Raw genomic sequence first — 24,552 nt, 5'->3', positions numbered from 1 at the left:
TACTTGTGCATCACCTTATGACTATAGTTGAATAATGACTACAACATTCTTTTATCTCATTCTTACGTTTTAACTATTTTTTAATTTCATAACTGCAATTTATTCTCTTTTTTATTTAGTGTATTATCCATATTTTTTTGTTTGACATGTAGAAATGAAAATTAAGAGACTATAATTGAGACTTGGAATTAAACTTTAAATTAGGACTTGAATTGAAACTTTAAAAATAATATCTCATATACTTATTTGGTAAATGATAAATATAGATAAAGTATTAGTTAAAAATTAATTATATTTTCAAAATTGTCATTATAAGTTTATAACTCCTTATAGGAAAATAATTAATGTTTTATATATTTCCATTTTCTTCTGACCAATACCTTTACTTCTCTTACAATCAAATTCTTTTAAATTTCTATTTAATTTAACTTTTTTTTCCTACTTTAACTTTTATTGACCCCTTAAAATATTTATCGGTACAAAAATATTCTTTTACTCTTTACTTTGGCCCCATTCAATGTAACTGACAAACATACTTAGACTCACTCTCATCTACTCAATTCTCTTTCAATCATTCAATCATCCCATCATTAATTCAAGATCTCCCAATTAAATTTCCCAAATGCTGTAAAAACAAATCAGTTGATTCATTTTTTTCTAGTTTTTTTTCATATGATGCGGATTCTTTCTTTGATTCTTCTTTCAATTTCTGCTATTTTTTTCGAGGTTTGTAATTGTAATGGCCGCATCTTTACATTTCAAATGCATCATAGATATTCAGAACAAGTCAAGATTTGGTCTCAGCAGAATATCCGGGATCATTTTCGTTATCGTTGGCCTAAAAAAGGTTCTTTTGAGTATTATTCCGAGTTAGCGTTACGTGATCACTTTCTTAGAGGTCGCAAGATATCCGAAGTGGAACAACCTCTTACTTTTTCTGATGGAAATTCTACTTTTCGTGTTAGTTCTTTGGGATTGTAAGTTTCTGTTTAAGTTTTATGCTTTTAAGTTTTAATCGTTGCGTAATTTTGATTTTTTTAAAAGGTTGAAATTGGGATTTGGTAATGGTTTTTGGTAAGTAGGAGAGTTGTTTTGTTGATTGATTAGGTTGTTTAGAAGTAAAGTGTATTTAATTTTTTAATGGAGGGAACTAATTAGGCTAATGTGTTGATAATTAATGGTTTTGTGATTATTTGGTAAGAAGATTTTGGTCATTTGTTAAAAAGACACTAGAAAATCAATTAGGATTATAATTTTTAGCTTCTTTTTCTCTGAATTTCCTTTTTTTATTAAAAAGATCATGTATTAATTTATTTTGCCAAAGTGTTCCATATACTTTGATAGTCCAAAATAAAAGTTTTAAATTGTCTCAAAGGGAGAAAATTCAACAATTGCTTCCGAGAAGTTTCATTTGATGATAATTTCATAGGTTGATATATTTGCTTCCGAGGGTTTCATTATTTTCTACTTTAACAGGCTTATCTGATGCTGATTTTTTGACCATTTGCTACAGTTTACACTATACAACGGTGACATTGGGGACGCCAGGGGTGAAGTTTTTGGTGGCATTGGATACGGGGAGTGATCTTTTTTGGGTTCCTTGTGATTGTACAAGATGTGCTCCCTTTGGGAATGCAAATTATGCTTATGGCTCTGTAAGCTTTTACTCCATTTCTTTTGACATTTCTTTTAATCATTTGCTTTGCCAACAAGTCTTGCATGAGACCGTCTCACCGTGAGACGGATTCATACAAACAGCCTATTATAAAAAAACATAAAAAAACAATGAAATCTGAATTCTCTTGTACAGGAAGCAATTCTTTTTAAACACTTTGAACTGTCCCAATTAAAGTTGTCTTACGGTGAGACGGCCTCAATATAGAATTAGTGTTTGCTCTGGAGTATTCTTTGATGTGCCCTTTGATTCTTGAGCGAAACTCGGGTTTTTATTTGAATATTTGGTTTATGAAGTTTTGAGGGGTTAATGGAAGGAAAAATTAGTTGTGTTTCATTGTTAGCACACAGGACAAGGATTATGTTGCTAGAGCTCTTTATGAAGAGAAAGTTGTGCAGTTGAATTAACAGGCTTTGAAACCTGTTGATTCATTAATATCACAGGATATATATGCTCCAAGTTGTTGAAATGTCAAACAGTGCAACATACAAATGTTCCTGTTAATGTTAAAAACCTTGATAAACAAAACTTGATAAACAAAACACTGTACATGACGTCAAATCTTGAACAAGTATGCACATTTGTTGTAGAGAAACCTTTGTAGTTTGGATGCTCTACTAACTCAAAAACACTAAAGAGTGGATACAATTTTAAATCTCACAACTATATAAAACAATTTTAAGATTTAAACATTTCCTAAATGTCTTATTATACTCTTCATTTACGTCTATTGGTAGTATATGCAATCAAATAGAGGAAGTTGGCAATTCTATAAATTTTGAAAGTCAACTATGTTCACTATGATAGCCTCCTCTGAATACTGAAATTCCAAGCATGTCTGCCAGCAAACCAATCGTCTAGTTCAGATACTTCTTCCCCATATGCAGTTTGCCTGCATAGGTCTGCTCAACAGTGGCATGCTCTCAGAGCCGAAAAAAAAATAAATTCCTGATTCATATTTTGTTGATGAAATTGCTAGTTTGAGAAGTGGTTGCAAGTCTTATTATGTGTGTAATGTATTTTACGATTATGTGATATATTCTGTTCCTTCTTTGGTAGGATTTTGAGCTTAACATGTACAACCCTAAAGCATCATCCACCAGCATGAAGGTTTCATGCAATGACACTTTGTGTGCGCATCGTAATAAATGCTCAAGATCATTCAGTCATTGCCCTTATGTAATATCCTATGTCTCTGCTGAGACATCAACTTCTGGAATCTTAATGGAGGATGTGATGCACTTGACAACAGAAGATCATCATCCGGAATCATTTGAGGCTTACATCACATTTGGGTGAGTTTCTTTTAGCATAATATATTTTCTAGTATGAGACTATGTATGTCCAAGCAAGACTGTAATATGTTTGTGATGCCTATATTTGGTGCTTAAAATGACAACTCTTCAATTGACTGGTTTGCCTGTTAAGCTCATGGTTTCCCTATTGAGAATTGACCTTGGCTAAGATAATTCCTTAGAAGGATGTTCACCAAGTGAGCTCTGAGTTTCGTAGCGATTGTTTTTGAATGGAATCTGGATTTGAATTGGCGTATGGGATTGTTAATTATTTTATCTACTGAAAGATAGGTTTGAGCTGAACATGTTAAGCGTCAAAATTTGAGTTTATGCGAGTCTTAATTGAGCAGTCATGCAATCCTTTGTTTGCCTGTGACTATAATCTCCTTTTTATCCTAAAAGCTAATATAGGGTTTTGCAGTTGTGGACAAGTTCAGACTGGTTCATTTCTGGATGTGGCGGCTCCAAATGGTTTATTTGGACTTGGGATGGATAACATATCAGTACCCAGCATATTATCTAGGGAAGGCTTTATAGCAGATTCCTTCTCCATGTGCTTTGGGCTTGACGGAGTAGGAAGGATTAACTTTGGTGATAAAGGCGGCCCTGATCAGAAGGAAACTCCATTCAATGTGAATCCATTACAGTAAGTGGTAATTTCCCATATACTTGAAGCTGATATTGTGAATATTAATTTATTATGGTAAATTGTTCCTTGTCTGTTGTCACTGACTTAACCCATCACTATATGTAATCTTTTTATTTTCCTTTTGTCAGCCCGAGCTATAACATAAATGTAACACAAATTCGAGTAGGAACTGCACTCAATGATGTGGAGTTTACTGCCCTTTTTGATTCTGGGACATCATTTACGTATCTTGTTGATCCTGCTTATACGAAACTTGCAGGAAATGTAAGCATATTTTTGGATTTTTCCTAATCTTTACATAGCCGTGTGACTCTTTTTAACTCTGTATTTTCTTTTTTCCCCTGATCTGGCACCGATAGTTTAATTCACAAATTAAAGATAAGAGGCGACCTTCTGATCCAAGAATTCCTTTCGAGTATTGCTACGATATGAGGTTAGTTTCAAGAAATCTTTATTTCAAGAATTCCGCTTACGTCTTTCAGCTTCTAACATTTTTATTATTGTTCTTCACAATGCCAGACCTGATGCAAATACAAGTCTGATACCTACCGTGAGTCTCTCTATGGTAGGGGGTAACCAATTCATGATTTATGATCCTATCATTGTCATTTCAACCCAGGTAGGAAGCTTATTACATGTATAACCTTGCTTGAAAATTAGTGGACTTATTGATTCACTTATCTGCTCTACTAACATCAATTTCCATGCTTCTGCATGCAGAGTGAACTTGTATATTGTCTTGCTGTGGTCAAGAGTAAAGAGCTCAGTATCATTGGACGTAAGAAAGCTGTTTCAGTTCATGGTTTTGACTTCCTTTTTGGTGAAACGCATTTGCTAACTTTTTACAGATGAATCTACTGCTGCCCAATTAGAACCCTGGCTATTTTAAGTTTTGCCCTTTTAAATTCAACCATTTGGAACTTGGGGTTAGGATGTCGCTGTTAGATGTCACATAGATTTCAACTCAATTCATAAGATAATGACTTTCGAATTGCAGTACTATTTGCATCTTTGGATTGGGAATGTCATTCTTTTTTAAGTTGAATCTTAGGTTTTCATTTTTAGATTCTCAAACACTTCCTATAACTGCAATTGTTAAGATTTAAGATTCTTGGTTTGTAAATTGATTTCTAAGACCTCTTTAAGGATTGCAATTTTGATTTCTAAGATCTGTCATGACTACAACTATGGAGCACAATCTCATATATTCTTGTAATATCTATTGTGCAGAAAACTTCATGACTGGCTATCGCATTGTATTTGACAGAGAGAAATTAAGCCTGGGCTGGGAGAAATCTGATTGTAAGTAACTTCAGTTGTCTTGTATATCTTACATTAGCAAATATGTTGAACCAAATGGTAAGTTGGCCTTCCGTTCTTGTAGGTTATGACATTCAGGTGTTCAACACTTCTGGGGTTAGTGGCACTCTCGTCCCAGCTGCAGTCGCTGCTCAACCTGATAATAAAACACAAGGTGCTATTGGGAGTGCATCTCACAGATCAACAGCATTGCCAATTTCCCCCTCGTTTTTTGGTGAAGTATTTACTTGTTTGACGCCACTAATTTTTGTTATTTTCCTATTTCACTAGCTCTATTTAAGTACCACGTTCACCTGTGAATTCTGTCGCTACCAATCCCCGTATAGTATGTCCTGTAGTATCTCCGTTGTTAGAAGGTTCAGATACCTAAAGACAATTCTTTTCAGCGCTGTATTATTACTGGAAACAGGCTAGGCCACTATATATCTTTGGTATATAGTTTATAGTAATAGAATTAGAGCATTTTGAAAATCTCATGAATTTTGTTCAGAAGTACTCCCCCCCTCCCCCTGCATTTATTCAATGTAAAATTTCCTAAGCTGAATTCAGATTGGCTTTGGATCTGGCCGTTGTGTGCCGACTTTCTTGTCAAACTAGGTCCATGATCACCTCGAATGGACAACTATAGTAACAAGTTTTCCGAAAATTTGAAACAAATAAGTAAAAATATATAAAAAAATCACATTATAACCAACTTGTGAAACTATTTCCCAAGATAAGCAGTTTTTTTCCAGACCCAAGGTTTACATTATAACCAACTTTTAAAACTATTTCCCAAGATAAGCAGTTTTTTTCCAGACCTAAGGTTTATTGTTTGCACTTAGTAACAGTGAAGAAACTCTCATTGATCCTCCCACAAAGATCAAGCAAAACAGGTATATACCATCTCATTGTAGTACTATAGTGTGTGACTAATTGTCCCAAAGTCTGGAGGTCTGATTTATCCCAAGCTGTGGCATGTGTCTAAAAAGTTGTACACTTAAACTGTGATTATTGTGCGATTTCCCTCTGATTTAAATGTGTTTGCAAGAATACCAATTATCATTCCATATTGAGGGATTTTAATAGTCAGGATAAAGAGATTTCCAATATATTGCAAAACTAGCCAAATAGTTAGGTTGCAACATCGGTTTATGATGTACTCTCTCCATCCCTTTTTATTTGTTTTTGTTTGATCAAATCTATTAGTTTTTTTGGTTTATTTGCTGAAAAGGTAGAAGCGAAAAGGACTTAAAGGGAAGGGATGGGAGGAAGAAAATAATGGGATGAAAATAACATTTTTTCCTTGCATAAGATGAAATCTATTACACGTTTTTGATTCTTTACTCACATTCTTCACCCGTACAAACCCAAACAAGGGTACTAAGGAAAAACTTTCATGAAATTAGTTTTTTTTTTTTTTTTTTTTTTTTTTTTTTTTTTTGCCAACGAAATTGTCTATATTGGACTCCAACTCTCATGGCCATTTATATTTTCTTGAAGACTTAGGCATGTTACGTTGTTATGACTTGATATGTGGGGATAATGGTTTAAGAAGGGGTAATTAGGTAATTACAATATTAGGAGTAAATCGGGGAATAAGTTAGTTTTAATGGTAGTTTTCTTATAAATAAGAGGAATTAGTGGTTCATTAGCATTATGAATATTGTTAAACACTTGATGAATGAGTTATACTCATTTTAGGAGACTTCAAGCTTCTCTAATTGTTTGATCTATCTTTTGTAATCTTTCTTTAATCATCAATTTGATAGTATAATTTCTCTTTTGCCTTTTTATCATTTCAATTTCTATTTTACCGCTTTAATCAATTAATCGGTTCATAGCAAACATGGTATCAAAACGATAGCAGGTGAGGCCATTTCCTTGGGGAAACTGAGTTCGAAGGAGAGAAGAAAAGAGATAAGGAAATAGAAGAAATAAGAAGGCAGAAGGAGGAAGACTACGCTGGGGTAGGGGAAGTTGTCACTGGCGATGTCTGCACGGTTGCTGGCGACAGGGAGACAGTCAGACAAGGCGTAGGGGTACGAAAGGTGGCGATAGTGTGGTGTGAAAAGCAGCTGAGTTTGGTGAAAAAAGAATCGGGTAGAGAGGGGAGTGACAAAGATGGTTGGCCGGAGAAATGGGTCGCCGGTGATCAATGCTGGCTGGCGGTGGCAGGGAGCAGAATTTCAGAGAGGCAGATGGAAATTCTAGGGTTTTGGCGCGAAGAAGAGGATATAAGTTTAGGTAGTGTTTGGGAACATAGAATTCATTTGAAAATAGGGAATTTAAATTTGGTATTCAAATTCAAGAATTGTAAATGACATCTATATACATGGAATTTGCAAGTTTTGATACCCATTTTACATTGTTGTTGGAATTATATGGAATCGATCCAATTCCAACATTTCCAAATTCTGCCAAACATAATATTTAGGCCAATTTAATATTTAAAAATGAATTCTAAGTTGCCAAACATACCATATGGATTTTGGGTTTTAAGGAGAGAGAATTGACAATTGGGGATTTAGGGTTTCTGATGAGAAAGGAAGGCATATTAGGGTTTGTGATGAGGATGGGCAACAGTTGGGCTTCGGGTTGGGCTTTTGATGGGTTTACTAAATTCACCTTAAGAGCTATTTTATTAAGTTTTCAAATTACCTTCATTCCACTTTTAATTGTAACAGACTCGAAATACCTAATTTTAATCGTTTGATTAGTCATTTTCGATTAATTTTTAATTCATTCAATTTAATTCCTAATTCTTGATTATTAAGCTCCAACCTTATCTAATTCCTAAAATCTTCTATTCCAACTAACTATATATTTATTGATTTAATTTCTTATTTAATTTCCAATTCGATTTTCAAGTTTCTTAATTGATTAATTTTCTTTTTAGTTCCTAATACTTGCTCGATTTCTTAAACTAATCTGAATATGAAACTTTAAATCTTTATTATTTCTAAATAATTTTCTTTTTTTTCCCAATAGTTTCGATTATTATTTTCTATTATATAAAAAAAATTCAAATTCAGTTAATTAACTATTGGTTTATGAAAACTTTACGTTTAAAAATTCTTATCTTCTTAATTAATTTCGTTAACGATTATATTAACGACTTTAACACTTTTATTTAAACTATTATAAACTAGTATATTTTATTAGTAACTTTAATTAAGTTTTTAAGCTAGTTTTGCACCTAAAAATAATCATAATTACCTAAATCTATTAGTCAAAAACCTACCTATATTTTTTTATTACTTATTTACTTACATAAGTAAAGTAAGTTTGAAAAGAAATCAAAGTTCATCCTTACCATCATGTTGGATGGTAATGGGTAAGATATGGAGCCATGATTTTTTTATTTTTTATCCAAATATTATAAGATCTTGTCCCTTAAATATCTTCTTTATATATTAGTCATTTTTCTAACATTCTACCTTGCAAAATTAAAACAAAACTCATCCAAAATATATCATTCTAGTTGTGTAGTTTTATGGAATTAAGTCACCTATTTTTCTTCCATTTCTTCCTAATTTCACTTCATTATATCAATTACTAATTTTCTAATATTAATTAGTTAAGAATTTCAAGAAGGTGGAGCTTAGAACAATTTTATGTAACTTAAATCATCATCATTTTGAAGCATTGTTGTTTATTACTTTAAGTGCTTAGAGGATCATTATTTTGAAGTTGGGTATTTATTTTTGGAGCTTTTGAAGTACTAGCATTTGGAGTTTGAAGCTTAAAGCTTGGAGTATTTATTGGAGGATTTTATTTTCTTATCTCCTTAATTAGTACTTAGTACTAATCCATGGTGTTAGTATGGTATAATTTCTTACCCTACTCTTTATATGAAAGTTTACATTATATTTACCTTGTAATATGCTAAGTATGAAATAGGTTGAGTATGTTCAGGTAGGTAGTTAGTTTGATGAAATTATGATCGTTTATATTAAGTGTGTTTATGTTAAAAATATTTTTTTGTATGTTAATTAGTAATTTTTGAACATGTTTAGGAAGTTGTGTGAAAAATTATATTCTGCTGATATTAAGTACTATTATTTATGTTATATACTAGTGTTAGTGTGTTTGGGGATTATGTGTTACATTAAAAATGTTATTATATTTAAGATTTTTTTTGTGTTAGAATTTTTGTTAATATGCTTATTATGTTGGCCTTTAAACTAGTTTATAATGTTGTGTGTTATTTTACGAACATACTTTTACTAAGTATAACGTGTTAAATTTATTGTCATTATACATTATTTTGATATTAGAGCTTATACTTAAAATTATATATTGATTTCTTTGTTATTGTGTCAAAGTTTTTTTTTTTAGTGATTATGTTGATTATTTAAATTTAGAATTTATATGATAAATTAATTAAGTTTTTTTTATGTGAAAAATGTCCAAAAATAATCATAGGCCATTTTGCAACTATCATTTAAAAAAAATATTTTTATTTACTATTTTAAATTATTATAAGCATTTTTTTACAATAATAAAATAACAAGTTAAAAAGATGTGTTTTGAGAAATTTTTTATAAGTTATAAAATATTAAAGTGTTTTCTTGAATATATGAGTTTTTTGTTTTATAAAAGTAATTTTTGTGATATTAAGTATTTAGTTTCTACAAAATATTCTTTAGTTGGCTATTTGATCAAAATTTATGTAAAAAGATGTAAAAGTAGATTTTTTTGAATAAATTTTTCCTTTTTAAAATAATGTGTAAATTTTCGATTTTATGAAAATATTAAAAGGATAAAGTTTTTACTTGTTTTATAACAAGAATTATTGATTTGTGAGAATATATAAGTTTTACTTGTTTTAAAACTAGAAATATTGATTTCGTAAAATAATAAGTTCTATTTGTTTTTTATAATTAGAATATTGATTTTTGTAAGCTTAATAAGTTTACTTGTCTTTCAACTTGAAATATTGATTTTTGGTGAATTTGTTGAATCTTGAAAATTTATCCATAGAATATAGTTTTACTTGATTTATAATAAGATATTTATTTTTGTGAAAAGAATAAAAAAATTTTTAGTTAGAAATGTTGATTATTGAAACTTATTTCAAGAGATATAACATTTAGTAGCTACTTGTGAAAAATATTAATCTAAAGACTATTAATAGAATATTAAGTTATTAGGGTAAATTTATTTAACAAATGAACTATTAAAAATAAAGTTCAATGAGTAAAACTTTAGTAGTGAACTTGGAAAGGCTTAAAGGTAGAATATTATTAAATAAAGGAAGTTAACATCTAAGTTGGTCAAAGTCAAAGTCAACTTGTAGTAGTAAAAAAAATGTGATGTGCTTGTGTGAAATTATCTGTGTATTGATTGAATGACCCTGATGGTAAGGTAATGTCGAACCATGGACCTGCATGTAAAATCTCGGCGCTAGGGATGGTCATGGGTCCAGGACCCTGTTGGACCCGCCCCTTTTTTAAGGGTCTGGGTCTTAATTTTTTAGACCCATCGGATCCGGGTCCGGGTCTGGATCCAAAAAAAATTTGACGGATCCGGGTCCGGGTCTTCACCCGGACCCTAAACTTTTAAATTTTATATTTTAATTTTCTGATTTCTTAGTTTTAATATAAAGAAGCTCTAATTAGTGTCTGGAATGGTTTGATCATTTCTACTCCTTTTTTTTTTTTTTTTATTTTTGTTAAAATTTTGTTGATATTTGCACATTTGTTGTACATGTATAATACTTTGGTTGCTCGCCGAGATTAAAGTTTAATTACAGTGTTTATTGTTTAACTCTAATGGTTTTGGAAATTATGGAGGCGACGATATTCTAATTTTGGTTTGTTTTTAGGTACTGAAATAATTTGATTGCGCATTGAGTAAAAGTTTCAATTATGATGTTTATTGTTTAATTCTAATGGTTTTGGAAGTTTACGGAGTGTGATACTAATTATGGACTTGTTTCTGGGTACTGAAATGAATTGTTAAATTGTTAAATTGTTAAATTGGTGTATCGATTGATAACTTTCTGTGACAAGTGTTTGTAATACGATAATAAGTTGCTTACAAAAATATAAAAAGACTTGAAAAAGGTTCAATTTTGACAAATCAAAGAGGCTTTGTATAAGACCCATTAAGGACCCATTAAGGACCCTAGACCCTGTCAGATCCGTAGGGTCCGGGTCTGAAAATTTTGGACCCTTAGGGTCCGGATCCGGGTCTGGCCAGACCCGCTCCAGACCCGCCCCATGACCATCCATACTCGGCGCCTGTGTTGGCCGGCACGTAAAATGCAGTGTAAGACAGGGGGTTAGCTACCTATCCTGTAGAAACTCGATCATAATTATATTGGAGGGGTGACGACTCCCACCACAGTTAGATGTAGGGCTTCGGCTCTAATCTAGCCAGACCCTTACATATATCAGGTGTCATATTCTTGTGCTTGTTGATCAGTGATAAACTTGATTACTGTTAATGCTATGAGGCACAGTACGGTTATGGTATTAACTAACTGAACTTGCGTAAGTATTAAGTTTACCTAATTGTATAAGTGGCAGTAACGTACTTCTGCGTTACTGCCAGAGTTTAGAATGGTATCTTAATGACTTAAAATTGTGGAACAGTAAAACAATATGGTAAAAGTATACAGTGGTGTCAATTAATTATAAGTTCGTACTCTAATTATTATTTTGTAAATATAGTGTATTATTTCCGTATTTTGAGCTGGATATGGAGTTATGCTCGGCGTTAAGCGTTGACGATTCAATCGGCTGTCATCCGTATTATGGATGGAAGCATGTTGCAGGATTTAGTTTTAGGTTCCGATCCAGGCCACAACTACAATTTATTTATGCTATCGAGACCTTAGCTGCAAATTCTTTTTATATATTTCATGTTTGATGATTTTGACGTATTTAATTTTAATTATTGTGTATTTTTGGAACGACTGATATGCATTTTTATTTTCATACTTTTATGCAATGTTTATCAATTCTAATAAATATTTTACTTAATTTTAAAGGTTTTTACCAGATCGACATTTTAAGACATCCGCATTATTTTGTAAAAATTTTTATTAATATTAATTACGTATCGAGATTGTCGTTGCTGTTACATTAATCTTGAGATTTTAATCCTCAATTTCATCCATCATTTTTTGTGAAGCCCAAGCTTAATTTTTTGACTGTATATCCATATTACTCATCCAATTCGACTCATCAAAAAATATTTTCTCTCAATCATTTTCAAACTGAATTTTTCTTGCTGACGGTGGAAGGCCAAGCTAATTTTTAACCACCTTGAGGGCAAGGTGGAACTTCAGACGGCCGGTATTGTTGTGACTTGACTTATGCTAGGATTTTGTTGTGTAGATTGTATCTTATTGTGAATTTCATTTTATCATCCCAAGCACTTTTGTGGGAGAAATATCACAATAGGAAAGTGCATGAACGCCTTCTACTCATATCAAGTTTCCGAGCGACTTCTTTAATTGTCACAACCATATCTTCATCATCTTCATGTTGATTCAACAAGAGTTTAAAGTCATATACAAAGGATTACGAATAGTGTAGATTTATCTTGTAACACATATTTTGTATACATCATTATTTTAATACTCAATAGGTTTGACTAAATAAATCAGAATTGTATAGGAGGTGAGAGATCATACATACTTAAGATTTGTGGCTTTCTTTTGTTCGATATTCTTATCTATAAATCGAAGTTTAGTCAATGATACCCTACGGCCTACGCGTTGAGATTAATATGGAAGACCAGGTTCAAGTGTGACGGTCCTACGTGGGAAACACGTGCTTGATCAGGTGCGATTACATATAGAAGACGTTGTTTGATGTTCATTATCCAATAAATTCGTAATCATGTCACAGCTCCAACCCTTTTACAATGGTTTCATCACGCTGCAGGACTATAGACATTTTTTGGTGGCCTATATATGGTCATTTTCTGTCGAAGACTTCGTGGTTGATCAAGATATAGGTATATCTATTATGACACGACTGATATAGAATATTATAGTTGTTTCCTTGTTACCTGACTATCTTATAAGTATAAGTGTACAGGGAATACCATCGTTGTTCGTTAACATTATATTGTATTCTGAATATTTGATGACCTTTGTGAGGCTGGTAGGTTTGCAAATGCATTGAAAATTGTCCAAACAACGATTTTTCTAAAGCTGCTCTTGCACATAGTGTTTTGAGTCTTCATAATATATCTATAATCTATATATCTATTAACATGTTTTCTTACAGTCTTGCCCGATGCCTGATTCATGGATCACTGGTCAGTCTGGTTCACGGTCTAGTTTAATTAAACCAATCTATCCCAAAACCACCCAAACGAGCTTGTGATCACCCCAACCATTATCATTAAGTAAAATTAAATTAAGTTAAACCAATTTAATCCAAAATCCACCCGAACCAGCTGAAATTATGAGTATAGGAAAAGTGACGGATTTGAAATATAGATTATGCATATAACTTTTTTGCACATTCAAGGTCCCCGTGTGAGAACTAAAAAAGATTACAATTACAACTAAAGTTTATCCGACTAATTAGACTCGCCAATCAAAATCAGAGGGTACAAGTTACACGTTACACCCCTCATGCAACCTTAATTTTCTCTCAGGTGGTGCCACAACCTTAATTTTCATGCTGCTGGGTGCTAGTGCAGTAATTTCCTTGCTCATTCTATCGGGGATACCGAACATGGTGGTACCACCACTGAGTGGAATGTTTCCATACAAATCCTTCCTGTTATCGACATCACATTTCATGATTGAATTGTAGGTGGTTTCATGAATACCGGAAGCTTCCATACCAATGAAAGATGGTTGAAAGAGGACCTCAGGACATCTGAATCTCTCAGAACCAATAGTAATCACCTGCCCATCAGGAAGCTCATAACTCTTCTCGACAGAGGAGCTTGTTTTTGCAGTCTCCATCTCCTGCTCAAAGTCGAGAGCAATATAGGCGAGTTTTTCTTTCACGTCCCTAACAATTTCATGCTCAGCTGAGGTGGTAAACGAGTATCCACATTCAGTCAAAATTTTCATCATGTAGTCTGTCAGATCTCATCCAGCCAGGTCAAGACGAAGGATGGCGTGTGGGAGAGCATACCCTTCATAAATGGGTACAGTGTGGCTGACACCATCTCCAGAATCCAGCAATACCTGCAATGGGATTGCACAATATCGAAGATTGAGATCAACGTGTGAAAAAACGATTACGCAACCTTGTGAAAACTGCAACAGCAGCAATTGTCCAAGACAGACTACAACAAACTAGTCACGTTCTAGATTCATATTCTCGCTGATTATCTTTTACCCGATAAAGCAACATTTTTTGAAACACTAAGCAAAAGAAACGGAACGTTTCCTAGTAGTTATGAAGACGGTTCAAACATGAATCTTGTATCATACAAGAGTCTTACCAGTTGTACGCCCACTAGCATACAGTGAAAGAATAGCCTGAATTACCACATACATAGCAGGAGCTGAATATCCTCACCATCAGCCATTATCAATTACCTGATGCAAATTAAAGAAGGGTCTTGGTAATATCCTCACATTAGCTGAATCAAACAATTTAAACTAAAGATGAACATCTTTGACATATATCAATATCCTATCTGAATTCTGAAACATTATGCCTAAAAATAATACAAGCTGCAAATCAAACCCCAATTGTACCCTTCAAAACTCGAAACAACATGTGGCTTGGGTGGGAAATGCGCAATCCTAATTCATACAAGATCAATGCAAATAATATAAAAGATTATTGATTTTTAGTGCAGCAACATACATGATTAAGATCTTTATAACCTATCAATTAAACAATGAAGTAATCAAAAAATTTGAAAATGTAAGATTTTAAAGGAATTATTTACCTGTGAGAAATGCAAGATAAGATAAAATAAAATTTTTTAAACAAGAATCAAATGAGATAAATTGAATTGATGAAGAAGAGGAAACCCTAAAAATTGAAGAGAAAGAATCGGAGTACCTTTGAATTTTCAAAATTCACGAGCAGGACTGACAAACCACGTCCAGACATGCACTGTACTACTATTAGCAATTTAGCATTTCAATTTTTGAATTTTGGATTCATAAATAAATTGCCAATCATGTTAAATATCAAATACCTTATTTTGAAAAACTATACATAGAAAGAGCTAATTTTCTGAACATTTATAAATATTTTATCATAAATAAAGTTATTTTTTCGACGTTCTTTTCTCACTATATATATATATATATATATATATAAAATAGTGTGAAATTCAAATTTGACATCTTTTTAATAGAACCTTTTGATTAACTTTTCATCAGAAGACACAATACATTTCATAAAAATTTAGATTATAAACTATTTGTATTACCGTCATTCAGTACCAACAGCCAAATAGAGAGTAAATAGTCAATACATTTCACTATCATGGCCAAACAACAACAATAATAATAATTCTAAATCCATAATTATAACTATGAGATCGAGGATATATGAACTATTAAATAGCCACTAGGGTAAAATTAACGAGAAGAAAAAAAGGGGGAAATCAAATTGATAATTCGAACATTTCAATAAATTTATGGTATATATATGTACAAGTTTCTTTTCAACTTCTAAAAATCTAATTAATAGTTCTTCAATATTGTATATACTATAGCTGACATCCTTTAATCTTGCTATGCAACAAAAAAGTTCTCATATTTCCTTTGTATGTCCCAAAACAACAGAAAAAACTCGATCCATTTCATAACTCGGGTATCGAACTTCTGATCTCGCACGCCAAGCAATATGCTCATCAGGCCTCACAAGAATGGCTCCTTTATCACTCATCCCACATAAATCCCACCATGATGAAGAAGTTGGTGATTTCTTCACCTCTACAACGTTTAAATAAGTCTCCTCATAGCACCGAGCAGAGTCGTTAGCACGGTTGTTTGGCCAAATTACGCAAACCTTGACACAAATTTTGTACTTCTCAACCACCTTAACCATTGCATGAGCTAGATTGTAAGATGACTCGATTGGTGCGATTATGAGAGCAAATTCAAGTTTATCTCCCAATACAACGTCTAGTGTTGAAAACACATCCTTCAAAATGATTGCAGGAGACTGTAAATAAGCAGCACGACATACAGAATGCACTAAAGAAAAAATAATTGCGGCATCTAGAAACAATTTTGCGTAAATAAGTCTAGATTAGGGGTGTTCAATGGGCCGTATAAGGGTCAGGCTGGGCTTAAGTAAATATAGGCCGTGTTGGATACGGGCCTTTTAAACTTAATATGGGCTTCAAATGGGCCTACCTTTCTGGTCCAACCCATTGAACACCCCTAGTCTAGATATAAGCAATTTCCTCATGATAAGAAAGCATCAATGAGAAAACATCTTACTACCGAATAAAAACAGATACAAACAAGATTAAATGAAGTAACCCAGTATACCTTGTTAGAGACACTTGATAATGATCTCAGTTTCATATGAGGAAGTCGTGAACCGGGTTCAGAAGATGGAACGTAATCCCTCCGACGGCCAGTGGGAACATTGTCAGCATCATGAGTGAGGCTTCTTCCTGATACAAGAGCTCCCTCTTTGTATCTGAAGATAGAATTTATAATCGTTAGAAACTCCTCAAATCAATGGAAAACATGAAGTATTGCGCTAAGTAAAGCTAGAATCTATATACAATTTTTATAAATACGTCACCTGAAACCAAGATCTTCGGCAGGAAATTGAAGTTGCAGACTCTTTCCTTCTTCAAAAATACGCTTCAATTGGGCAAGCCTTGACAGGCCAAGCGGATTTTTCTCATTCAAAATAGTTTTTGAAAGTTGTGATAGGCCTATACTAAATATACCATCCAAAATCACTCTCTGAACTCTAGATGGTAAAATTGAGCCAAGACCATCATTAATTACACGATGAACTGCCAAAGAAAGATAAAACAACTCGTAATGGGCAATGCAAAAACATAAGAAAAGTAATTGACGAATGAAGTTAACGGGAATGTCAACGCTGTAAAGTTGTTTGAGCACCTGAATTTGCAATAGTAGGGTCAAGCCCAAGTGCAGCGGGGACTTCCATGGCTGCTTTAAAGTTCTGTACACTGAGTGCAGTATTGGATAATGCAATCTAGAACGAAGAAATGGTAAATAAGTAAAAAAAAAAACAACGAGAAGAAATTCAGGGGATAATGAAGTAAAAGTAGGCCAAAACAAATATGCCAATACCGGTTTCCGTTCTGTTTCATATGTGTTCAGAAGCCTGGTAGGAGCTATACTATTGACTACTGCTGCCAGCTTCCAGGCAAGATTGTGAGCATCTTGAATTCCTGTATTCATGCCTATACAAAGCATGAAAGATAGTAACTACAGTGCACAGTAGCATAACAGGAAGTTCAAGAAACACATCAATAGGGAGAATTTTTTCTCACCAAAACCACCGGCAGGCGGGAAACGATGAGCAGCATCACCAGCTAGAAGGATTCGGTTGTTGAAGGACGAGAATTTTTCAGCAACTTCAGCATGCATTACCCAAGGCTTAATATCAATTACAGCGACATCTTCAAGCTCATGACCAACCAATTTAAAAATTAAATCTTCACACCTCTGAAGAGAAAACATATTTTAAAGACATTGAAATTACAAAACATCAAGTAAAACACAGGATACGAAAAACAGGTCACCTTCCTCGCCGTAAGGGCCTATTCTACAATCAGTTGAGGAGAACATTCAAATTCCAAAATTGCAAGTACAATAAAGGATGCATCAAACAAGTCTCCTTCCTCACCTATGGCCTGTTCTCCAATCAGTTGAAAAAAACAGGCCCTAACACATGACATCTCCATAATTAATGTCATTAAGTGCAGCCATAAAATCTAAATTCAACCTGCACGGAGTCATGGTTCTATGTCCATGAACTTATAATGACAAGGGATATTGTTAACCAAAGCACTAATAATTGTTAGCCAAATTATACATTAAGCATGGATGGATACCTTGGGAGTAAAATCATCGAGATTCTGCTGAGGAGGATAATATGGTACCTGTTGGTTCACCAAAAAATATAAACAAAGAGAAACCCACATCTAAATATATTATATTAGCAAGAAAAAGTGGCATCAGTAAATACCTGCAGTACAAATTCACCTTGCTGAAGATCATGAGCAACGAGAACCCCAATGGCTTCTGTGTTGAATATGAAGAAAAGCATGCCTGGTTTTTCCTTGAGTAGATATCTTCCCAAACCTTTGCTAATAAAATGCACACTAACTAACTTTTGCATATCATTTTCACCTTGCATCTCAATTCCAGCAAGCTTCCTCACTAAACTTCCCGCACCATCTGTGCCAACGAGAAAACCACACCGGATATCCTTCTTCAATGTCTGTCCCTTCTTATGAAAAGAACAGGTTACATCAATACAATCATCAGTCACTGAAAAGGACAGACATTCGTGGCCCATCATAATCTCTTTGTCTCTAACAACTCTATCACCTTCATGAATTTTGAAATCAAGATTTTCTAGTTTCTTCAAAAGTAACTTGATTAACTTGTACTGAGAAAAATGAGCAACAGTGACTGGGCTGACAATTTGCTCAAAATCTGCAAAAGAATGCACCCTGATAAAGTACTAGGTATTCATTAATCGAAATAATTGAGATTGAAAATTCATGTAAAGACCATTAAGACTGATGTATTGGTTCATGTAGTCAATTTCAATCTTTTGGATTTTGGCACTGTTGTTGTATGATTAGAACACCCATGCAACTACATGATGGCCTACAATACTTGAGGATCATAATATGTTACAAGAGATTTGTATTTGGCACCTTCTAGGCCAAACAAGAGAAACGGTGCCTTTTGTTTCTGATTCTTGTACATTAGTAATGTAATTTCCTTTGTTTTACAGCATAAAAATACTTGTACCTTGAGGCTGCATATGGTCAACTGAGCCAAGTACAGAACCAGAAAGGGATGTGCAATATATGAACTTTCTCCACAAATCTACAGGCGGTTGAAATTTCTGGATCTCCTCAGCCAAACCATCTAGTTTGCGAAAAACCTGACAAAGAATTCTAAATGTAACATGTGGTAACGTGTCATGATGTCTTAAAAGAAGAGTCATACCAAGCTAGTACCATCTACAAATGCAAGGAACCTACCTCCATGGTCCTGTTGTTGATGAAGTGAGCTTGAGGATGTGAAGAAAAAGCTTTGCTCTTCTCTAATATGGCACATCCCACACCTATAAGGAGAAGGACATGTCACACCAAAACTTTTGCAAAAGCACAATATTATACTAATCAAGTAATCATAATTGTTGAAAAGATAATATCACATGAGTAACTAGCTTGGATAGACAATGTTATTGGAACAAGCAATTAAGTTCATGTTAGTACATTCAAGCAATCAAGTAACTAGCTCCGATAATTATGTGACTTGAAGTATCTGTTTCTTCTATACCCTTATTAGGCCATGTAACTCGGTTTAACCACCAAGAAAACTAACTAACTTTGTTAAAAGCTGTCTCATCTCCAAACCCTTCCAACAATTTACTTTCTATCTAGACTTCCTAATCCGTTTATCAACAATCAAATGTAGCCCAAAACTTCATAAACTTGCACTCCAGGACTCTGTAGCATCACGCCCAATCAATAAACCACAATATTAAAAACAAATCGTTACGAAGGTGGTGATGATGCCCTCAAGAGAATTAAAACATATCTGTGACCTGAGTTTTTCTCTATGGCCACCGAGATTGGAGCATGATAAGTGCATTTTCATCAAAGTTACTAAGGTGGTGATGATGCACTCAAGAGAATTAAAACATATCTGCGACCTGAGTTTTTCCTCTATGGCCACCGAGATTGGAGCATGATAAGAGCATTCTCATCAATGTGGAGAAGGAAGGAGATTTTAGAATGAGATTTTAAAGGTAATGTCGCTCCTTACAGTCTGGAACCTGGTAAAGTTTTAAGTATCCTAGTCTCCAAAGTCCAAACTCACTATCTAAGTTCATGAATAAAGACATCAAACATTAATTCATTCCTCGAGAATCAAGGTCTCATTTTCCCTCGTCCTCAAACTGATAAAGTTGCACGCAAGAGGCTCAACTTTCAAGAGGTTATTTGAGTTAACACCTAGTTGCTAATGCCGTATAGGCAAGAGCACCCTTATAGAACGATACTTATGTGAACTGGGAAGTGTAATTAAGAACCATGTCATTCCTCAATCATCTAGACTCCAAAGATTCAAATGTAGTTACAGTTCCTGGATTTGATGCTAATGATGTGGTTCATCCAAATTTTGGTTGCTAAAGCTCACAAAGGAGGGTGCTTTTCAGTAGCAAGAAGGTTAACTATGTCTCCTATTGGAAGGAACCCACCCTGCATCTTTAGAACCCACTTCAAATTCATCTTTAAACAGTAATCATCTCAAATGTTGACCAGAACGGAATAATAAGGACCAAGTCAATTAATATGCACATATATCTCTTTAAATTTTGTCACAACTCACAAAGTTAGCCATTAACAGCTATATTAACACCCATATAGAAAATTTGTGAGCTATCTAAATTCGCATTCTAAACAACATACAAAGAACTTAAGAAAAATTACCGTGAATGATACAACCTTTAGTTAATTTTCCTACAATAATACCAACTATTGATTAACCATAAAAGGGGTGTTTTCCTAGAAAATCTCTAACATGTTAAAAATCAAACTATAGGTGATTATAAGTCAAAAAAATTGGTAAATTAGTCAATAAACTAAGGTTGGTATATTTTAGGAAAACATCCCTCTAAGTTGGTATTATTCATGGTTAATCGATAGTTAGTTTTATTGTAGGGAAATTAACAAAAGATTATATTATTCACATTAATATTTTCAAGAACTTATCAATATAGAAATTTCACTCAAAATCTACATTAAAAAATCACAAAACAAATCCATTAAAGAACTAACAGTTCATTTTTGTCCACAGTTTCACGCTTGTTCTCAAGCGTTAGCAAATGGGTATTTCCAAATTAGCATGCCCCATAAACTATAATCAATTTTCACATTTGACCTATAAACCAAACCATATAAAAAATTCCATATACAAAAGAAAAAACAGTAATAGAGCAAAAATGTAGAGCTCAACCTTCCAAATTCCTACCTCATTTTGAGAAAATAAGCAATGCACACTCGATCTTTATACATATAGCCACAAAATAATCAATTATGCACTCAAAAATGAAAATAAGAAAAAGGGTATACCTAATTTGGTGAGAAGAATGGATAGAACTAAACCAACAGGACCAGCACCCACGATTAAAACTGGCAAAATTGAGTCATCTTCTTTACAAAGAGATCTTCTGGGAACTGTAGAAACATGTCTCTTGTATAGAAAGATGAGACCATAGGTGCTCCTCCTTGCTTCATTGTGGATACTTATACTTTGAATAACTTGATTGAGATTTTGGTTAAGGAAACGCAAAAATTTCATTGCTCTAATTTGTTTGCGGATGTCACTAATGACTGGGTTGCGAAATGAAACTGCACTTGTTTTAATGAATGTCCGGTGTCCACGTTATATATTTTCTTTGAACTCGAAAGCAAATCATGAACTTCTGCATTAGTAACATTGGTGAAATTATTTTATCTAACCCGCCAATTATACTACTAAATAAATTATTAGAAAATGATTAATAAGCTCCGATAATTGTATTATTTTTAGTCGATGATAGTTAATTAAATGAAAACATTGCTATAAGTTTTGGGTGCACGCGGAATTTTGTAGTTGGATCCAAAAAAATATTGTATCACATTTACTGAATACAAATATTTAATTACATTATAAATTGTACCATAATAATTTTTGGTGGGACACTTGTTCCGTACCTATACACTCTTCACTTATATTATTTTTGAGTGAGCTCATGCCTCACCAATTTTTTTCTTCATACTCACATCCTTATTTTTGAGAGCACTATGAGTACTTGTTGATTCCATCCATCTTACAACATATTTATGTTGGTCTGATCAAACCCTTTAAGAGACTGCTACTACTCATCGATAATGTCGCTTCAAGGTAACGAATCCAACTGACAAGTAGAAGGGTTCTTCGATGATATCGTCTCCTGGAGCATAACAAGATCACAACATCACTGTAGAGCGTTTGATACTACTATACTAACATATAACTTATTACATGTCATCCTAATACTGACGCTTAAACAAAAGCCTACTCTAGCATTTCTAATCATTAAAGAATTATGCACATTCTGATTAATCATTAAACCCAAAATCAAGAATACCCAAAAGAATCTAATCTCCTCAAGAATATCAAATCGTCTAATCAATATAAACAATAAGTATTTCATCCCACAATCAATGATTTTCCAAAGTATCTCCTAATTCATTCAAGACCTTCAAATCATCATTAACCCTACGAATAATAAACATTTTTGACCAATTTTCTTAATTTCTATGTTCATACATTTGATACTAATCATCAAGATCCACCAAACTCAATCCAACATCCATTATTTCTCTATATAAGTTTCCTTAAACGCAAAAGTAGACATTCAAATTCAAAATCAATAATCTTCCAAAGAACCTTATAAAACTTTCAAGAACATCAAATTGACCCATACTTTATCAATAATAAACTTTTCCCAACAAATCCTTGATCTCAACATCAATCCACTAGACGCATCTAATTTAAAGAGAACTAGTATGTATGTAATAATTTCTCAAAATATCCAATTAATCTCAATGTGGGGATAATATTATGATGCGTAACAATAAGAAATTATAATAACATAGAAAAGATTGATAATCTCGATATTTATGAGGATTAAAAGACAAGAATAACAAAAATAGAATAAAAATTAAGAGGAATACAATTTTTTCCTCTGAATTGGCGGCAATGAATCAAGGGAAAGATGAAGCAGTAGCCACTGCCTTCTGCGACATCTATATCTGAAAGTCAGAGAAATGGGGAAAGGGTAGTTAGGTTTTGAATGGCTTGAATGGAAAGCTTGGTTATTCAGTTCTTGATGCTCAATGAAATTAGTGATTTATGGTTTGGTTATTTAATTCGAAAATCAGATAAAGAAGGCAAGACGAATATACTTGTTGTTGCTTTATCCCTAATTCTAAAATCAGATGCAGAATAAGGGATCTTGTTTCTTCAAAAGTTGAAAGCAAAGGAGGGAGGACCCACGTGCTTCAATTGAAATCAGAGGAGGAGGATGGCCAGTGTTGTGGTGTTTCGAAAGACTCAGAGGAAGAAGAAAGGTTCTTGCTAGCCTCATCGAAAATCAGAGATTGCAGGTCTTGCTAGCTTCATCGAGAATCAAAGGTTGGAATTTAGGATTATCTGTGTTTTTCCTTTGTGTGCAACGAAAGAGAAAGGGATTTGGAAAAAAAAGAATAAGGAAGGAGATGATGAATAGAAAGGGGAGAACAAAACTGATTTTTTGTATTTTTATTTGATTAATTATTTATTTCGTTATCTTAGCTCACGATTATTTATTCAACTCAACCCAAAATAATTTTCAATCTAATACTTATTTTAAATTCCCAATATTAATTTCTCAAATGTTACATTCTACCCAACTTGAAATGAACTTCGTCCTCGAAGTTAAACTAAGTATCAAGCACATACCCAAATATCCAGGTAACATACGTATCATAAAGCTATGTTACCCAATTACTCATACTCTATGTATCGTAAGAATTCATATTACACGACTAACTATGAGAACCAACCAAACTTTAAGGCCAAGCATTGATAAGACCTAGTACTATTCCGAAATCTTACGATTTTAAGTTCGTCCTCGAACTTAACCTTCTAAGACTAAGGAGATGCAACAATAATAAAACGTTAAACATAGAAATACCTGACTGAGTAAATAACCAGGGATAATCGCGTCTCATGGAATCTTCTGCCTCCTACGTGGCTTCTTTGGTGACGTGATACCAACTGTAACAATCCGACTTACCGTTGACTAGGTAAACAGGGTCATCACGGGTCTGTTTTCCAAGAAACTTAAATCACCGTTTCAAAATTTGAGCAACGGAGTCACCAGTTCTGTGACATAGCTGTATCAGCTAATTCTAAATCCAAACATCTAACTAAATCACAAAGTAATCATAAAAGTCACTCTATAAGTCCAATGTAACCATCATAATCAAGTCTAAACCTAATATAATACTACACTTCTCACGTACTCAGCTCAATATAACATCTCTGTAACTTTAATCATCACCGCTAACCCATCGTTCCTGACCAGTTTCGATCTGCAAACCACTAAAAAAACGGAAACAGCAGGGGGTCAGGTTTACTGAATGAGAAGTAACAATCCAAAACAACAAAACACAGTAATTCCAAACAAAGATTTAAAGCAACATCATTTTCCTAGATCTATGTGCGCACAGGGAGTCTAGTTTGAGAGGTGCCCCATAGCTCTAAGGCTATGTCGCTCTCGGGTGAAGCTAGTCAATATCTGAATGACAATTCGCTTCAAAAACAGGGAGTAGGGAACAATGTTCCTCAACTCCATCAATGACCAGCACGCAAGTCCGATCCATTGACCATATCATAATATCAACATAAGCATTCACAACAACATTTGTCT

The 24,552-nt window shown here is 33.5% G+C and overlaps 3 protein-coding genes across 6 annotated transcripts; 1 reads left to right on the top strand and 2 right to left on the bottom strand.

Moving 5' to 3' along the window:
* Positions 1 to 540: 540 nt before the first annotated feature.
* Positions 541 to 6,316, top strand: LOC130820269 (aspartyl protease family protein 1-like). Its single transcript, XM_057685583.1, has 10 exons — positions 541 to 977; positions 1,514 to 1,655; positions 2,735 to 2,970; positions 3,392 to 3,616; positions 3,748 to 3,883; positions 3,979 to 4,052; positions 4,139 to 4,238; positions 4,340 to 4,397; positions 4,850 to 4,921; positions 5,004 to 6,316. The coding sequence occupies exons 1-10, from the start codon at positions 673 to 675 to the stop codon at positions 5,207 to 5,209; spliced, it is 1,554 nt and encodes a 517-aa protein (XP_057541566.1). The 5' UTR covers positions 541 to 672; the 3' UTR covers positions 5,210 to 6,316.
* Positions 6,317 to 13,055: 6,739 nt separating this feature from the next.
* LOC130820267 (actin-66-like) lies at positions 13,056 to 15,065 on the bottom strand. Of its 3 annotated transcripts, XM_057685580.1 has the most exons (3): positions 14,920 to 15,063; positions 14,348 to 14,444; positions 13,058 to 14,087 (listed from the first exon to the last, which is right to left on the bottom strand). In XM_057685580.1, exon 3 carries the CDS (start codon positions 13,971 to 13,973, stop codon positions 13,503 to 13,505), a length of 471 nt encoding a protein of 156 aa, XP_057541563.1. In that variant the 5' UTR covers positions 13,974 to 14,087; positions 14,348 to 14,444; positions 14,920 to 15,063; the 3' UTR covers positions 13,058 to 13,502. The 3 variants fall into 3 exon arrangements, with proteins under 3 accessions (XP_057541565.1, XP_057541564.1, XP_057541563.1); XM_057685582.1 differs by lacking the exon at positions 14,348 to 14,444 and having other exon boundaries at positions 13,056 to 14,087; positions 14,920 to 15,065; XM_057685581.1 differs by lacking the exon at positions 14,920 to 15,063 and adding an exon at positions 14,804 to 14,881 and having other exon boundaries at positions 13,056 to 14,444.
* A 390-nt stretch (positions 15,066 to 15,455) lies between these two features.
* On the bottom strand, positions 15,456 to 21,948 carry LOC130820266 (uncharacterized). 2 transcript variants are annotated; one of them, XM_057685579.1, is made up of 12 exons: positions 21,809 to 21,948; positions 21,185 to 21,537; positions 19,088 to 19,170; positions 18,852 to 18,987; positions 18,055 to 18,527; positions 17,921 to 17,968; positions 17,357 to 17,531; positions 17,154 to 17,266; positions 16,959 to 17,055; positions 16,630 to 16,849; positions 16,368 to 16,521; positions 15,456 to 16,014 (listed from the first exon to the last, which is right to left on the bottom strand). In XM_057685579.1, the coding sequence occupies exons 2-12, from the start codon at positions 21,411 to 21,413 to the stop codon at positions 15,622 to 15,624; spliced, it is 2,121 nt and encodes a 706-aa protein (XP_057541562.1). In that variant the 5' UTR covers positions 21,414 to 21,537; positions 21,809 to 21,948; the 3' UTR covers positions 15,456 to 15,621. The 2 variants fall into 2 exon arrangements, with proteins under 2 accessions (XP_057541562.1, XP_057541561.1); XM_057685578.1 differs by lacking the exon at positions 21,809 to 21,948 and having other exon boundaries at positions 15,456 to 16,035; positions 21,185 to 21,503.
* Between the last annotated feature and the right edge of the window lie 2,604 nt (positions 21,949 to 24,552).

Source organism: Amaranthus tricolor, chromosome 8 (genome assembly GCF_026212465.1).
Source record: "Amaranthus tricolor cultivar Red isolate AtriRed21 chromosome 8, ASM2621246v1, whole genome shotgun sequence".
In the NCBI taxonomy this organism is placed as follows: domain Eukaryota; kingdom Viridiplantae; phylum Streptophyta; class Magnoliopsida; order Caryophyllales; family Amaranthaceae; genus Amaranthus; species Amaranthus tricolor.
The sequence above is the reverse complement of the archived record's forward strand: the minus strand, read 5'-3'. Positions and strand labels throughout refer to the sequence as shown.